The sequence below is a fragment of the Opisthorchis viverrini genome (assembly GCF_000715545.1).
Source record: "Opisthorchis viverrini unplaced genomic scaffold opera_v5_10, whole genome shotgun sequence".
NCBI classification, from domain to species: domain Eukaryota; kingdom Metazoa; phylum Platyhelminthes; class Trematoda; order Opisthorchiida; family Opisthorchiidae; genus Opisthorchis; species Opisthorchis viverrini.
In genome coordinates, this window is record NW_008751666.1 from 2,058,309 (window position 1) to 2,076,844 (window position 18,536).

General features: G+C 42.8%; 2 protein-coding genes across 2 annotated transcripts in view; one reads left to right on the plus strand and one right to left on the minus strand.

Annotated features, from left to right (window-relative positions):
- The window catches only part of T265_00976 (hypothetical protein), a gene marked incomplete at both ends in the record, with an annotated part of 95,918 nt that overhangs the window by 37,285 nt on the left and 40,097 nt on the right, over nt 1-18,536 (minus strand). The window contains 4 exons of the mRNA XM_009164891.1: nt 1,297-1,538; nt 5,682-5,787; nt 5,918-6,023; nt 6,070-6,144. Of these exons, the coding sequence (XP_009163155.1) occupies nt 1,297-1,538; nt 5,682-5,787; nt 5,918-6,023; nt 6,070-6,144 (529 nt within the window). The remainder of the gene's footprint in view (nt 1-1,296; nt 1,539-5,681; nt 5,788-5,917; nt 6,024-6,069; nt 6,145-18,536) is intronic.
- The window catches only part of T265_00975 (hypothetical protein), a gene marked incomplete at both ends in the record, with an annotated part of 70,838 nt that overhangs the window by 9,186 nt on the left and 43,116 nt on the right, over nt 1-18,536 (plus strand). The window contains one exon of the mRNA XM_009164890.1: nt 2,474-2,524. Coding sequence (XP_009163154.1) covers nt 2,474-2,524 — 51 coding nt within the window. The remainder of the gene's footprint in view (nt 1-2,473; nt 2,525-18,536) is intronic.

An 18,536-nucleotide genomic window follows, 5' to 3' on the forward strand; every position in this document is an offset into this window, starting at 1 on the left:
GACCCGGTGGGCATTTATTTAATGTGTGCGTAAAATGGCTTCAATAATGGACCGGATGTGTGGTGGCATGCAGAATGCACACAGAACGGAAAAGCCCAGAAGAAAAGTATCACTGAAAGCAGTGCGGTCAGAACGATATGAAAAAGTATGAAGGCGTTCTACTTTGATGTAATTTCTTGGGCTGATTCATTGTGGTCGTGAACTCAACCGCGGTTAGTGGCCGCGTTGGAAAGTCCAAGAGACATGCTGGCGATTCCGCTTAACCCACTTGGGTATTCGTTATCAGGATGAAGGTCATAGTGGACTGCTTTCATGACTAACCTCTTCCTGCCACGCGCCGCTATTTCACATGTCCCATTGACTATTAAATGAACAACATATGTAAGCTGTACTCAGATCTTGAGGAACCTTCATTACATTCTGAGGATAGCTTCCAGAATTGTTCAAGATACACGGAGATATATGTGAAAAAGTGTATGACATTGGCGAGACATTTGCAAGCGCCTATCTGAGAACTCCAAGAACAATTTCCTTTGCCTCATTTAAGTATATTCACGACGGTTCTAAATATCTATCTGCATACGTCGTCTACCTTGGAATCAGATATTGTCAGGCCTAAAAAATGATCTTCGTGGAGATTCAGAAGGTGAATAAAACGGGGTTCAATAGCCTAGTTTGAAGTTCACGCCCGTAACTCCAGAACTACGTGGTCACCGCCCTTATCTGGGCAAGTGACGTATACACTTTAGTTAGTTTTTTTTGGTTGAAAATTCTATAGGATTTTGACTACGTGTAAATAGCGGAATAACGTTTCCGAGATTTTTCGAAGACAACCGTAGAGGACCCCCAACGACTTTCGACGCCCTGGTTTTCTCAAGCTCAATACAACAGTAAGGCCCCTTCGTTATGATCCTGCCCCTTGATTATCCGAGACCAAATAACCACGACTCTGGATACATATCTTAACGACCACGTTATGGCAGTCCTAATTACATGCCTGGTCTTGTTTGAGGTATCAATAGGTCAGTGAAAAACATTCTTTTAAATATGAGTAACATTATTCTGGATGTACGCTCTACCGTTTATTGGTCAGGTGACGAGTTTCACCGAGTTGTGGGGTGCACTGGTGTACTTGGTGGAAGGTGTACAGCAATCTTCATACGTAGTGGACCCTAAGAATCTCACTGGCACATAATAGCGTAAAGCAGCGCAAGCTGCTTGTTCTAAAAGTCTGCAAATCATCTAACTTGGCACCTAAGCCACCGTGGCCGCTTAAAAGTAAAAGACATAACTTACCTCATATATATGGAATTGCTCGACCAGCTCTGGATCATTGTTTTCCTTGCTCAGGTTACTCTGAACAATCTGCTGCATGCCCATTTCCTCTAAGCAATCGGTTACGTCGTAGAACGTATCTTGGTCTGGAATCGCATTCAAAGTCTTGTTCAACAGAACCATTGCATAGATAGGCAGTTCGGTCCCGTTGGCATCATTCGTCATGATGGAGATGAAATAAGACCACGGGCGACCAGTAGAGGCTGTTTATCGAAAACATATGGTAATAAAACGATGGGAAGACACTGAAAATCTGGTAAAACTCGGGTTCACCATGCGACTTCGATTAGGATTAATAGCTCAAAGTTACCAAGACAAAGATTCAACTGTTTCTGTCAACTGACGCCCTCACATGACTTCATTCAGGCACCTACAAGTAGCAAGTTGGCTTTAATTGCTGATCATTAAGCTGTACGTGACAGTTTGCCTCAAAGGAACATGAGACTATGACGCTGCTCAGGTAATTGATATTGGATCCACCTGAGATTGCGCTTACGTTCACTTTCACGCACAGCCAAGGCAGGATAGCTTGTGAAACGATCAAGCTGTACAGTGTGTGCATAGGCAAGCACCACCCCAGTGAGGTAATAACCTTAATAAACAGCCAGAGGGATCCCAAAATGTAATCTGCTTCCCAGGCATAAGAAAATTCACTGGAACCAAAGGGCCATGTGCACAAAGTAATTTAAAGAACAGTTTTGTTCTCGCCTTGCGCAATTCTATGACTTCCCACTCCAAAGAGTTAGGACGACTTCACACATTTGACTTTTTTCGCACTTTAACTGATGTCATAATTTACAAACTCGGAGGGTCATCAATTCATAGATATGAGGAAACGTCCTCGTGAGAGTTTTCTAATTGGAAAACATTGCACTCAATTTTAAAATGTTTGTTGGATAAATAGCTTTTCAGAATATACGATTAGCTGATTAGTACTCAGCAAGCATTCTTCGCAATTCTTCTGTCAACCGAGCCCCACTTGGTAGCCACATCGGCAAGGGTTCGGAGTTGAAACAATTGTTCACGTGTGCTGTACGCTTTCTAACACCGCCATTCCCACTGATGAGCTCAGAAGCAGCAAACAGATCCAGGCATTTCTCGAGGATACATGTTTGTTTTTATGCGATATCTCATTTAGTCCAGACTGTTTCCGTCATCGCATACGAAGAGCCTCATATTGACGAACAAAGTGAGTGCACACTGAGGAAAAAGGCTGGAAAAAATGTTACCTAAACGACAGATGGGAAACCAGGTAAAACGCCTACAAATAACTCACGGTAGGTAGCATGATAGGTGTTGACGGCCTGGATGAAAACCAATGCATTAGTATCCACATACTCCACGAAAACTAACAGTAATCGGAGGGCAGTTTTCATCACCAGACGAAACTGAAAGAAGCGAGAAAGAATGTGCACCGAGATAATGTTGTGAACCAGCGATGCGGAACAGATCAACTCCAATAGCGTGTAATATCCTTTCTAACTGCGAGAGAAGACTCTGAGACTAGTGAAACCAGTATTAAAAACACTCCAAGCAATTCAATTTTAGTGAACGCATATCAAGCAGAAAATAGCGAACTTTTGAGGAGAGGAGTGAATATAGCCACCGCAAGGTTTCCAAATGTTCAATAACGCCGGTCATGCCATCCACGTAGAGCATGATTTGACCCAAGGCTGAACAAAAAGAAGGCAAAGGTAGGATATTCAAGTGTTAAAAACCAAAGGGAGGAAAAAGTACAATGTACAAGGTATTTGTTTGGTATTCAGAATTAACCAGTCCAAAATGAATAAGTTTGGAATGATTTGCTAGGAGGCCCTGGATTTGTGGTTCAATGAAGAGCTAATAATCATTCACATAACCTTAATAAAAATATTCTGCCCTTCCGTACCTGGTGATCTGGTGATATGTGAAGAACGTGACCACGACGATGTCGTACTTGAACAGGTATGCTTCTCTAAGCGACCGATCAATTAGGTTGTGGTCGTGTTAACGGTCCCCTATAGACTTTTAAAACGTGCACACAGTAAAAATGAGCAATGTTGACTTCCAAGTGTCTCAAGCTCAGCTGACGGAGAATTTCACAGTATAATTAAGTATTCCTTTCCGGTATATCTCAGTGCAAGCAGCCCATCTGATTCCCACTCGTATAGCAGCTCTTCTCATGGGGCAACCAGATGATGTTATGTGAAGATATTGGTGCAGGCCTTTTATTGAGTAGTTTGAAAGCGGTTCTGGTAATATAACCCCCAAAGACGCCCCAAAACCAAATTTACCCGAAAATATATGAGGACACAACATTCAGAAATTAGTTTAGAATTATGTGTGCATTTTATGCAAACTTTTGACTCGTCAACACCAGATGGTGGCTAACTGGAACCGGAGCAAGAAGCTGCATGGCCATCTACGAACAGTTTCATCGCTTTTCACTAATTCTCTTGACAATCAGCGATTCGGAGACAAACGTATATGCTAAACTTTGCACTCGGTGAAGCTCACTTTTCGACACCGAATAACGTAGAAATTTTTACAGACCTGTACCACGAGAATGTGCAGGTGGATGGTCCAAGTCGAATCAAGGTCTGGTCGATTAAGGGTGAACATATCGCAATCATTTGTTCCATGAAAGTCTCACTAGCCCAAAGCGTGAAAATTGGAATTACACAGTAAATTATATAATCTGTTTGAAAGGAATCAAGTGAACGCAGCATGAACCATCTTTGAGGCCACTAACTCTGGTTTGCATTTTTATTGCCCCTCCACAATGGTATGATAAAGGCGGCCAACTGTTTATCGTAACTGGCTACTTTAAACATCCTCTGTGAAGCATACTGTGAAAAGTTTAGAAGCCGTTGGCGCTGTCGGCCTTCTAAACTGGGTTCCACGTGACCCTCCGTGTGCTTCGCTAGAGACACTGAAGCATGTGGCGTCTAACGGATGCCAGTGCCATTCACGACAGATTGTCCGACTTAGTTTTACGGGTGTAGGCACCTCGGGTTTTTGTGGCAGTCTTGCCTGTGCTTCCCTCTTCGTCCCTTTTTTCTTCTTCCCACCATTCAAAAATATTCACAAGGTTTTATGCCCGTGAAGCGTCATTGATTTTATCTGGTGTTGTCAATTATGATGACGAAATACATAACCCTCTACCTCAGCAACATGCCTTAAAATTCGTTGGACTTGGCTCTCAGAATTAACCTGGATTAATGCAAAAGCATGCTGCATTCGGTGCCTAGTGTATCGTATTAGCTACGGACACGGACGAGTAGCTGTAAGGTTCCAGTTCGATCTCGGTTTAAAAAAGGAGCATTTTTGGAGGAAGGCGATTTAAACTCAACGTAAGGGAGCTAGACAACACAGCTCTTGGTAACGAATGATTGGTGAGTCTCGAAGTGGGTGTGATTCTTGATATAGCTGAGATCCTTCAAATCCCAATGTAATCACATTAACTACGAAGCCAGTCGCTTGGCAATTAACGCATCATTAATGAGGAACTATGAGTGGTAGTCAAATGACAGGCCAACAGATCGTCAAACTCACCAACTACACAGGTTGGTTGGCGAGCAAGTGATAGTGATAGGAACTGGCAACCGAAAACCCGCGGGGCCGATGCTTAAACGTTCACTGAGAAATAGTAAGTTGGAAAGAAAATTCTTCGGGACCTAACCACGACTTACATGATGACCTCCACGAACACTTTTCATTAGCTTCCTCCATTTCAGTTTGGCTGACAAATCCCAAGACTACCATCACGAAAACATTCCATGCAAACCCGACAACCAAAACTTCACTTCTGACAGCAGCGGAGGCGTTGCGAATTGGATGACTGGAACCTAGTCGGTCAATTTCAGGTGAGACATCACCTCAAAAACTGTGGTGGGAGGATCAATGTAAAGACAGCAAAACCGCTGGTGTGTGATCTCATCCACTTTGTTTTCTCACTTGTAACTTTGCTCAACCTGAGCACAGTACCCGTCTCGCACCTTTTGAAGTCCGCTCCATACTAGCCGTTCCTTGTGCTTTTTATGAGAGTAATCAAATAAGTCAGACGCCCTAAGCTCAAATAATCCGGCATTCTTCTTGAATCCCGTGACCATAACGACCGCACGTTGATAAATGTGAACAACAGCAGCTGATTCCGGCGTTTTTTTACTCCATTGATCAGTTACCGTCTGGTAATGAACGCAACTTCTGTGCAAAACAAATTCGCTTCGGTCGCTTGCAAGGAAATATTTAGCGAGTAGGTACAACAAAAAGCTAGGCGCAACTTAGTTATTTGATGATAACTAGCATGGACGTAGGGCTAGTCATTGTTCTCAAACTTGTAAACAGGTTGTTAAGAAAAAGCTCACCTCGTAGAATGTAGTTTTGAAGATTTTGATCTGACCTCGAACCAACACTGATAAGGCAATCAAGTCCAGAGTTGGATACGAATTCTGGAACAAGATCTTTGTCATCCTGTAATGAAACAGAATAGTTTGGATCTGATGAATACTGGCGTAGCGAAATCAGGAAGGTTTTTCACAATTAACAAGGAGGGTCACAACGCATTTTAACCATAAGATGAACAAAAATGCAGCAACTTTACCTGGAAAATTTGCTTCAATGAAAAAAGTGCTCTTCGCAATTCACGTCCAGTGGAGTTGAGTAACTTCTCTGAAGTGAAAATATGGAGAATAGGAGCCTTCAAACGTCTGTTGCCCTATAGGGTATATGCAGCTGTCTCAAATAAATGCATACCTCTTCATACCAATCAGTCCGCTAACTGCACTTAGGTGGAAATAAACCCCGGTAATCCATGTGAGAAACTTGGGTCTGTAAACCAATGGCAATAAGCCGAGCCTAGATAAGATACCTATGCAGACTATAAAGTTAGGTGATTTGTAGTTTCGGTGGGATATTCACAAAACTGTTGCAATTTATGAACACTGGGAGATTCCGAAACACGGGCTACGAGATCTCCAGGAAGCCCAACTGCCCAATAAAAAGCGGTAAGAAGTCACACAGCACCGCTTCCATTGTGGTGGCTGTCAGCAGGTTCTTGTGAACGAACCGTATTCTAGTCTACTATTTCCTTGCCGCAAATTGTACGGTTTCGGCACATCATCATCATCGACATTCAGGTGACCACTATACACTGGAAACCTAAATTTACAAAAGGTTCACCGAGCAGTCTGACAACTTCCTCTGTCGGAAAAATTTGTAGAGCAGTGAGGCAAAAGATGACCACTCTTTGAGTCAAGTTTGTTGGGGCGGTTATTCGCGCCTTCCGCCGTTTCCAGATGACCTTCACCTTAAGAATGGTTGAAAGGAACTAGGTGATACCAATCTTACACAATCTCAGCCATGGATACGATAAACCAGGCAGCATACTTGCTACATTGTGAGATGGAACTATGTCTATCAGCCATGTGTCATGCAACTCGGAATGTAACTGAGCAAGCAGTAACATAGATCTCAGCTACATGCTGTTCAATTTAGTGTGATTTCCACGAAAAGAACGAAGTTCACTGCAATAAAGCTAGATATATTTTCTTCAAAACTTCCTATAGTAAGTGTTGGATTACTTTGTGCTAGATTCGCTACAATCTGACGCTAAAACAATACAAATTAATGAACTCTACCCGAAATAACCAACATGACCCTCACACATTTCGTGCCCTTGAACGATACGCTACGTAGTGGATATTGTGATCCTCCTGACATATTTATATTTATAGGGCTGTGACATATAACCGGCTGCAAAAAAGAAATTAAGCCCCTTCAAATGGAAAGTACATGGACACAGTCTGAGCGGAGATGCACGCCTTGAAATGGACAAGTAGCATTGACTGTCTGATGACCGGAGAGCAAGAGCCCTCAGTGACTCAAGTGATACAGAATTCGTTTGGTAAGCCAGAGGCCTTTGGTTAGATTCGCTACCCCCTGGTGTACTTGTCGCTTCTAGCATGTGCATTTAGATTTTTCAGCCCAAGAATCTACCAAATTCGATAGTGAAATGTAGCGTTAAGCAACGAGTCAGTCTTCCTGCAGAAATAACATGTTCGCCTATCTTAGAGACATTTCCACCCGTACGGCCTGTAGTTGGCTTGCTTTTTCGTGTCGCTTAATCAACTAAGCCTACATCTCACAGGATCCAGCTCTTTGAAAGAACGCGCAGTTTACTTTGAAGGGTGAACATTTTTTAGTTGTTCTTGAACCTCCGGAGAATAATGACACTCTCAGACTTCGAAACTAATAGGTGTCGCAGGATTCACACAAGGAATTTCGGCGCCTGTACACTTATAAAGTTCCAGCTACTTTCACGTGATACTGACCTTTAGCTAGGCGATGAGTGACGGCACACATGAGTGGTGCATAGACTAACCAATCAGATCGATAAACTAGTGAGCCGAGCAGGTGGAATTTGGATTGAGACTGTAGAAAAAGTGGTAAGTTTGAGTGAGTGCGAGGCAAGACAACTATGTCAAATGGTATGGAAATAACCAAACGAGTTGGCTGTATAGTTCAACGTGGCTATATGTTGTTCTATCCCAACGTTTATCCGTCTTGATGAAAAAACATGTTAGTTCAAGAACGGAGTTTAGCTTGAACAACAAATTCACAATCGTTTGATAGTTACTGATCTCACTCTTCGTCATACGACTTATCGCGAGTATGTATTCCACATACAACCATAAACACAAAATCCTAACAACTAAAATACACACTATGATGGACCATTTTGGTGTCGGTGTAATAATCGAGCTCGTCCTCGCCTAATACCCTTTTTAAAGTCAACGATCTAAACTTTTCTCGCGTGTTCCCTTATCAGGGATCAGAACCCATGTTGTCACAAGCTCACTGGATGTCAATTCTCACACATAGGTTGAACAGAGCGGTGCGTTTTGTCTATGAAATTATGCCCCAAGAACATTCCATCACAAAAGGCTCACGCTGTCCCACAACGTTAAGTAAGGTCTTTTGAGAGTGTGCTGCGTTAACATTACGTAGCATAATATACAATCACAGCAACAGGACCCGTTAAACTATTTGTCGCAAAATAACAGAAACCACTTCAACCTAAAAGCTCAAAGATTCTGTGAATTTCGTAGTCCAATCTGCAAGAGGTAAGTCGGTTTCCCGACTCAAAAGTTGTCAAACTATGGCTGTTGCTTTATAAGATGAATCATTTCAACTCGACAAGGGAGACGATGAACATGTAATCTATAAACTAATCCGCGGTTGCTTCGGACCTACAAAGATGCATCATCATCATCATCATCGACAGCATAACATCAGTGTTCAACACCGATGCTTCACTGTCGTGCATCCATGATTTATTTCAAAGCCCTATTGTAAAGAAAAGAGTAAAGGTGGACGGGGAAGGGACTTAGTGCTGGCTTACCACAGTCATTCCGAGGTGCCTTTACCTCTAGACGCTCACTCAGGCAATCTGGATAGAAACTGACACTCGCATTGTATGTCTAACACTCCTGCTGCTCAATTGTTCTCTCCTGTGCTATGAAGTAGTACGACTTATGGTCCTAAAATGTGTTCAAAAGACTCCAGGAATTAATCGATTATCACTGTGGATGAACCATGCAAATCTAATGAGCGGACTATTGGAATTCATAATGGTATTTGTTACAATTCGAATGCAGTAGCCTAGAGTACAAATGCTGCTTGCTAGGTTTAGGAAGAACCGTCAATCCATCTACACTGTGTCCACCCATGCTCACTTTCAATGAATAGGACATACTCTGCACCAAAGAATAAAAAAGTCCGGATGAATACAGCATAGTATATGAATGGTTTAGTAGAGTTGCTACCATAACCTGATTTTATAAACAAACAGACATTAAATCATCCGCTAAGCGATAAAGCACTATGGATCAGTCACGTTGTGAGACGTCAGCAGTGTTAAACCTTTTGTCGTATAAAACCGTCTTATTTCCATTACGGGTTGGCAGCATGATGAACTTCTTGAAAGGTTAGTATTAGCAAAACGCTTTTTCAAGCTGGTCGATCGGTCAGAATTCAATGACTGTAACAACTCAGAGGATGGAAAACTTGGTATATTAGGGTGTGCAGTATTTCCGGAATTAGAGAAGTCAGGTTTTCCACTACTGGTGACAAACGGTTTCTTAGAACACAGCAGACCGAGGTTATGAAATTTAAAGAAAAAGATTAAAAAAGCTCGTTCTAAAATTAAATTCAGGAAACTAGTAACACGATTAGAGCCGTCCTCAAATTACGTAATCTGGTGCCAGTTAAATTAATAGGACAGCATAGACTCAGGTGCGCGAGAAATCCCATTCTACCAATGGCCATCAAATAAGCATCAAAAATGTAACTTCCTTTCAGACTATTGAGCGATGCAGTACTGGGCACCTAACCAAGGGCACAAGACGACTGGTCTCAGCGGCGCCAAGATGCTATCTATTCGGTGAAGGCACGTTCTCAAAATGACCAAACAAAGCTGCACTATTTTTGGACGCACAAGCCCTAGTAGGCTTGTTCCCGTGACTCACCAGCCTACATATATCTGCCTACCTGCGAGACACAACTGACACTGAGGTCTTTGTTCCATTTTTAACAGTGCCTACCTGACATGTCACCCTAAGGACGAAAATATGGGCAACTCTGATGTCAACAAAATACCGGCCGGATCTCGGAAACTGCACCATAACAAGGAAGTGGGTGGTAGGCTGGAACCCAAAGGAACCATCGGATGATGCCACTGTCACGGCTGTAACCAAGTTGTGGCCAATACCGCTATTCCCACCCTTGAGTTTAGTAAGTTTGACGGATTCCAGCAGGTCACTTATCTTCTCCCCTCGACATTGGCGCCACGGTCTTGTGCGCAGCACCATATTCGGCCTCACGCAAGCCGTCCGCTGTCGTCAATATGTTTTCAGACGCCCAGCTTCGAACCAGTGCTCGTCAGCACGAAGTCCTTAAACAATGAATTATCCCCATCAGTTGACGGTTTCCCTCAAGAAGACCACATCTGTTTAGAAACTGACTGAGACCGATTTCCCGCCAAAATGACATTATCCCACAATTGGTCTGGAGAGTTTGGTCATCATCATCAGGATTTTTCGCTAATGAACATTTCAAACTGAACTCTGACACGGTTTGCGATCAGATACTTGGAGAAAAAATAGAACCGAACAAAACAACCATAGCAACACACAACTTTGCTTGTAGCTGACAGAGTAGACAGTCATAACTGAACAGAACAATTTATGTGGAGGTCTAGCATATTGAGTTGCACCGGCCGATGGGCCTAGTACATGTAGTTTTACCACAAAACTCACCGATAATTGCCTTGACACGAACCACCAATTTTGTTCGGAGGACGATAGTGTTCTCCCTGTGTGAGTATACAAAGAAAAGAAGAACAAGGATTTCGTAATAATGCAAGCGAATATCTATTTATGACAACTTATTATCAAAGTAATCAATCCAACTGTAGCCGTAACGGAGGGTCTCAAGTGACAAAGACAGTAATGCAACAACTGTACAACTCACTGAATGGACGATGATACTCTCGGAGCTGGTAACGAATGATCAGAAGAGCTCGAACGTCTTCTGGTAATTAGGGAGGGTAAATAAACTCGGGCGCCTGTGCCACTTGGTTTTGTTGTGGAGAAGAGTTCCCGTGGTATATGCTTACTTCATGCATGCAGCGGAGTTAGTGAGTTACACCATATGTATACAGCCCCTCAAGAATTTTAGATAGCTCAATGCTTGAGGAGCACCGGAAGGCCCATGGTTCGAACCCTACTCCGACACATCGATTGTTTCTGTCTAGGCTTTGGTAACCTGGCGGAATCTCAACCCTTATGATTCCTTCGGATAGCATAGCAGCTCGACTTCAAAGGAGTGTTACAGCGGGACAATTATTAACATTCCCATAGGCCCCATAAACGAGACCCACTGAAGATGACAGATTTTCCATTCATCCAATAATTCTATACAAACTACCTTATTTAGTTTAGCTTGGGAGACCTCGGTGCTCGTTGTCTTACTTGGTTTTATTTGTTTGAGTGAAAGGCTATTTTGATGAGTAAATCGAAGATGGTCAGAAGTGATCGAACAAGCAGAAACGATCAATAAGCATGCAGTCAGGACTTCTTCTAGAATTAAGCAATCTAACCGATCTTAATACCTCCTGTGTTAAGTAAAACGTTCATCGTGTCTTTTTAAGAAGATAAGTTGCCACGGGAAGCATGAAGGCCGAATTCCAGCGTTTGAAACAGAGGGTAGTCGCAACTCTGGAGTATCCACTCTTCCAAAGTTGCATATACCTCCTGTTGTCGGAGTTTGCGGTAGCCAGTATTTTCTGAGTGGTGAAGATGAATCCCGTGTTTATCAGCGTGCCGAAGGAAAATATCCAAGGTTTAACTGCGTTTTCCTTCCCATTCCATCTTTTGAAGTACTAGTTTAAAATTACAGAAAAATCTTGCTGGACGAAAATTGGATGTAGAATGGGATATCGGGTCACAGAGATTATCAATGGCTGAAATCTGCAAAACTGACGGATTCAGGCTGGGGTAAAGTATGGATCACTAGCAGATAATAAGGGTCGAACGTCAAAACATTGAACGCCAGCATTAGGAGTATACAATGGTTGAGTCTGTATGCTGTAGAAAGTTCGAAGGAACATGCTACAGGTGACACTACTCTGCGGTTTTGAAAGGGAAAATGGCAATAAAAGGAGAGTATTGATTCCTAGACTTTCCATACTGTCCCCCATATGTGACAGCATACAGGTCCTTCTATGGAGATTCATATGGTATAGAAGACGGAAGTTATGTCTGACGGTGTGTTTACTTAGAGTTTATTGATCTGTAATGTGATATTTTGGCGTGAATGTTTGAGGTTGCATGTGCATGGACTGAGAAGAGAAGTTGACTGCCGACAAAAGAAAGTTTGTGAGTACGCCCTGGAACAAAGAACTTAATGTGAACACATGTCTTGTACTTTTGGCCCACACAATTTCAAAATGGGCGACAAAGACTGAAATGTGCTTTCCCATGTTTCCGAGACACAGAAGATGACAGCTCAAGTCTTCTCAAACCCTTAATTTGATAGTTCTACAGATCAACTGACTATGTCGACCGTTGAAACGTCCGCGTTTTTCTTAGCCTATAATAAATTAATAATAATGAATCAGCTGTAGCATTCCTTCGGTGCCTAGCTGCCATTCTACCCAAAAGGAGGCATGAGGGCTAAAATACTGTCAGTTTGATCAAGTCTGAACAGGAGCAGTCGAGAGGCAGAAGTTGGGTTCGAACTACGGACGTTCCGGTTAGTGGTTGCGAAGCCTAACCACTGAGCCACCTCAGAATTTTACAGTAGGTTTAGTCCTGTGACATGTTTTGGAATTGTTTAACGATCTTGAAATAAGAGCGCGTTGTTGCTCAAATTCGCTTGTCTAGGTTCACCCATTCAGGTAGATTTTAGCCTAAAACAAAAAAGCGAGATCTAAACTAATCAGTAGAGTCTGCTGAGCTGGAGAATTTCCCGTTTCCTTCAAATTTAACCAGCCCAGAATACGGCTTCTTCATTCACCTTATATTACAACTTGAGACAAAAGTAGATGCTAAATGGTCATGGATTCCATAAGCATTAAAAGATACTGTCAACACTGTCTCGGATAAAATGAGAATTTTTTCGGCAAACATGAAGTCTCGGTGCGTAGATTGCTTGACAGCTTCCTTTTTCGGCCTGACAAACTACATTGCAGTACTTGTCTATACATGCTTCGATTTGTTTGCCGTGCGAAAAATGTGGTACCATTGTCGGAACAGGAACGTCTCTTTCAGATTTTAATAGAATTCAACAGAGTACGGTCCCCGATTAGTGTCCGAAATTGTCGTTTTCAAATGCCGAATTCGGGCCTGAATGTTGATGGCCTATTCATTGTCATCACGTTCGTAGTTATTTCAAGGCCGCATGTTCACCCATGCCTAACACTAGCCTTTAAGTCAGACGTGTATGAGAGAGAAAACTTGGCTCAATTCATCAATGTAAAAGTGACAAAATCACTGAACGCTAAAGTGATGAGTAAAGATCAGACCCGCTACAATATCGTATTCACTGGTGTGCCAACAAACGTAAACGATCAACGATTCACTGTCCTTTATTCATTCAAGGACGATTGACTTCTGTGATTATCTATCTGACACCGCCCCTCCAGCTGCGCCCAAAACTAGTCAACGCACTAGAAGTAATTCGGAGATCATCATCGTTCATTAAGCTGATATGAGGTTGACGTCTTGTTCTGCAGCGTGCCCAAGCAAGCCAGGAAAGAGGCACATTAGCTTCCATCTTGTAAGGCTTGTCCCATCCACAAGACAGAGGAAGTTTGTGGTTACCTTAGCTAGGTCACGAATTTCTCCCACCACGTTTTAAGCCAGAGGAAAAATCTGACAAGTTTGCAAATGCGGCTAACAAACTGCGACTAAGTGACTGGCGTGCCCAACACAGTAGTCCCCTGGATGTTTTCTAAATTTGCGGTTGACAGTCAAATTTACTCATGAAAACACGGAATCCATTACACCCTGAAGATAACTTCAAATCAAGTGCACTCCACCGCAAAGGATGCCACTTGGTATTCCGGCACAGTGAGTGCCTGTTTCAACATATTCGAAGTGACAGTGACTTGGAAATTTTTTAATGTAGACCTATGCACACACAAGGCAAACGAAAAGGCAGACCTAGAACTAGATTCGAACCTCTTGCGGACGCTGTCCCACGTCCAGTCAATGTGAGCTCAAACGCACATAGACGGTGTTGGACAGTGTCTGGTATAACTCACTTGGTAGAGCACTTCCCAGATAACCGATAAGTCGCGTGTTTGAATCCCGTCCAAGGGCCCTACCCCTTCGTTTGTGTTCTGTATTCCTAGATGCGGACTCAAGATTCGAAATGAAATGTTCCACCGCGTTCATGCCATGCAATTCACATTCACAGACATAAGCCGAGAAACCATAGGCCTGGGTAGCTCAGTGGTTTGTGCCATGGAACTACGCACTAACGACAAAGAATCAAACCCAACAACCTAAAATTAGCTTCCAAGTTGTCTATTTATGCGTTTTAGACTTCCTGTGTTGCTAATCAATACGCTAAACTTTCTCACCTGACTACTCACCAAGTTGTGAAAATCTAATACACTGAGAAGTTGAGAACAAAACACTGAAGCCTCCTTGAGTGTGATAGAATTGTACTAGAATATTATACGTCGTCTCGATAAGGCATTCCTGTTTGCCCCCCTGGGCACAGTTAGTCTTTTATCTCAATGGCCTCATCCTGAGATTGAATGTTCCACAAAATACACTGAAAGAAAAAGTTATTTTGCTGACTACCCTGAACAGTAATAAATATCATAATCCTATGTACAGTAGACATTTTCGATTGTTCACGAGAAACTAAATCTTATCTCTTGCGAGGAATAAAACACATACACAGATACACAACTAAGTGAAGAGATGTACGAAGAATAGTAAAGATACATGAGTAGGGATATTAGTTAATGAGACGAGAAGAAACTTGCATGAAATAAAAAAAAACTCACAATCAAATAACAAACAACTCATTATAAAAGCTATAAACAGCTTGCTAAGACAGAGCGATTGAATGCAAAGAAGCAGGACAGTTATGTGCTAAAGACGACATATCCGTGAGACAGTACCGAACTGATCATCCATCGTGAGACAACTTTTATATAACGTAATGTATTGGTTACTGACATTAGTTTCATTTAATGCCCTTAAAATACCACCCGGTTTTAACATTTTCTTTCCCGTTCTACAAAAAGTGTTCTCAACTAAAAGCAACAAGCTAGTCTACTTCGACTTCTTCAGCAATTTCAGCTCGCATGTTGTGACTATCCTCTAAGGGCCACGTCAAAACGTCAGTTTTGGACCATTACGACAGTCACGTGGAAGGCCAGTCAGTTTGATGAAAGATGTTACGTGAACCAATGATGCAGATTCTCCCGTTTGTCGGTGTGTATATATCACCACGCCAGGAACTTCAGTATTTTTGTACGCACCCCTAATTTGACCAGGCTGAACGTAAGTAATCGTCATGACTGGTGCCTATATACTGAAAACCTGAAAACCCATTTAGTGCAGAGGTTAGCGACTAAAGAGTCACCTAAATATCATCACATTCACTGAAACTTGAAAAGTATCTTTCAAGTACTTGTCAGTAAAACATGCGTTCGACGTTTCTAGGCAGAAGCCGACATCTGATTTGATAGCGCTTACTCGGGGGTTTGAATGCTTATCGTCGAAACGGAGGCCCGTGATGTTAATCGATGGGCGTCAGTTTTAGAAACAGTCTTTCAATCCGACAGCACATCAGCGACTAATGAAATGGACAATGAATCCGAAACCCAGGGTCGTTGAATCTGACACTAGTATCGACCTCAAATATCTTAATGTTGACGGAGTAAGAGGACGATAGGCCGATTCGGTACCGTGTTTGACACGGAGAGAGGTTGTTCTTATACCTGCTGCTTATCAGTATTTGCTTCTAGGAAATTTTAGGCAACTATCTAAAACGAAGGATAACCACAGCAGTCATTGTGGTGCTGTAAAATCCGGAATTTCTATCACTGCACTTAGGTCGAGAATGATTCTGACCTTAATCAATGAAAATATGGTGAGGCAAATGTCTGGGCACACTGACCTCGTGCTGACCCTCACCAAAGCTACTGAGTTCCCTGGAAGAATACTCAACAGTAGCAACTCAGCAGCAAGATGGTTACAAACGTATGCAAACCATAGGGAGCATTGACATCTGCTGACTTATAACTTATTCAGTATGGTAAATGAAGATCACACTTGGTCACAACCAGAAACCACGATCAGGCGTTGTTTGCAGGCAGACGTTTTAGAGAAGCACAAGAGACTAGGAGGCCATCTAGCAAGCCTTAGTAATTTAAAGGTTCACAACGCATGACAAAAGATTAGACGGACTATGATTTTCCGTTTGGAGTAGTGATTACCGAAAAACGATCCTTGGACAAGGAAACTGTTGTCCACATTATTCAGGTCTATCGAGTCTCTTTCCAGACCTAATTCTGACACCTGTATCCCTGGTTCATTGGGCTATGTACCCCACGGTAACATCAACTACAAACTCGAACGGCAAATATAAATAACACAAAGAACATTTTCGCAATTAACGAGCATCTCGTTATGGTCAAGAACGCTTAGGACGGTCAATATAACCACAGCGTGAATATCTTCTTTGGAGTCAATGAAAATTGTGACTGTTCTCCGGTGACGTACGGGACGGTACCCAAGCACTTGACTCAATGTAAGAATATGATCGCTGGCCCTCTTTTAGGTTGAAATCCTGTTTTGTTCCCCTGGCTTGTGTTTCACGTGCCAGTGATGGTGTCGCTGTAAAGTAAAGCTAGCAGCCATGGCACGACGGCCGTGAGACTTATAACTTAATGGTTGGAACAGCTATTCCGGTTACTTTTGTGAAGACGGAAATAGTTACCAGTTGACTCTCCACTCTCTATGACACATTTGTATTCTAAAATGCGTTTAAATAAGCTTTTCCGTCTTTGAACAACGCTGCAGGAGCCTTGTCTAGCCCAGCTGTCTGATGACGACTCATAGTAGAAGGACATACTTGTACGCCATCAAATTATAGGGGTCCAGACTAGCAGACTCCGGCTCACGTCCATCTCGTAAAGTATAAATAAACCATTCGACTTTAGCGCGCGTTTGGAGTGTAGCCGCCAGTCCACCAAAAGTAAATACGGGATAATGCAGGGTCGCTTAAACAGAATCGGTCGAGATATCGCGGTTGGGTTCGAACTGCGAACCTTCCGATCAGTAAGTTCGCGTCTTGACCACTGAACTATCTCGAACGCGGCCAACTAAACAAACTAATTCCTCTCAGTGACCTAGAATTTTGTATTTATTATGCCAGATCTGCAAAACTATCTTTTATCAATCCTCGGAAGTTATTTTATGTTCTGTGCTCCTGATTAGTGTCACCATCGTCGGAGACGGCACTATTGGCATTGACACGCATGTTGATTGTGAAACAGCCCCAAGGTCTATATTATACAATATAATTTATTTATTTTTACTTGCTATACTTATATGTATATTCGTTTATTTATTGTTAAAAGAGCGTAAGCGGTCTTGGGCTGTATCAGGCGCGAGCTTACCGAGAGAACTCTGAGTTGTCTGCATCTCCAAACAGTTAATCTAACAATCTGGAAGTAAACTGACAGTGCAAAAGTCACTGAAATTGATTAGTCGGCATGTCTCACAATGTCTACGGCCAAGCACGGATATCTTATGGTGAACCGCACCAAGAACGACAATAGCTAACTTATCGTATTCTTCTTTGCACCGTTCCGACAAGTCATCTGTTGTCCACCTGGCAGATTGCGCCATTGTGAAGGACACACAGGGAACAACACTTACCTCGGTAGACGAGTTTTCGACGTGTAAGCACATTGCTGGGGCACCACATTTGATGGGGCTGGGTGTTTAGTGCGACTGAGTTACCTGTTGGACAACCAAATGCCCGTTTTCTCGACATGAATTAGCTGACGCCATTGGATGACAACAGCGCTTTGGAGATATCGGTGGTCATCAAACTGAAGACGCCCCATGTCATTTGTATAAAGGGGCTTTGTCTCGCAACCACAAAACTACACAGTCCTTATCATAGCCTGATACACGCAGCCCGTAACAGCCAGTGTCATACATTTTTACGCCAGAGTTGACGCAGTTTGATAAACGCGATTAAGACCTTTAAGATTTCAGCAAGCATACCGCCGTGTGAGCTAATACGACGGTGGGGCTTGGGCTGTTAGAGCAGCGAAACTGAAACGTCTTCAGACGTTCGACAATAATTGTTTCGGAACCACAGCTTGTGGAACGTTTTGTCAGCGAGTCCCTAACAGGACAACTATGAAGTGAGTTTTTGATCGTGCAACGGAGTTTTCCGTTGTGTCTAGCACCAGAAGCTACGTCGGTTAGGCCGTGTTGCGTATCATCATCATTATCATTATTATCAGCTGTAATAACCGCGTACTGGTCGTACACTGGTTGTAGCTGCCACAGTTTCGTTCACCGATGATTGGGGGATAAGTAGCTGCGCATTGCATGCGCGAGCTGGTAAATTGGTGCATAAATCCAGCACTGTCAGTGAGTTGTCAAGCGGGGGGGGGG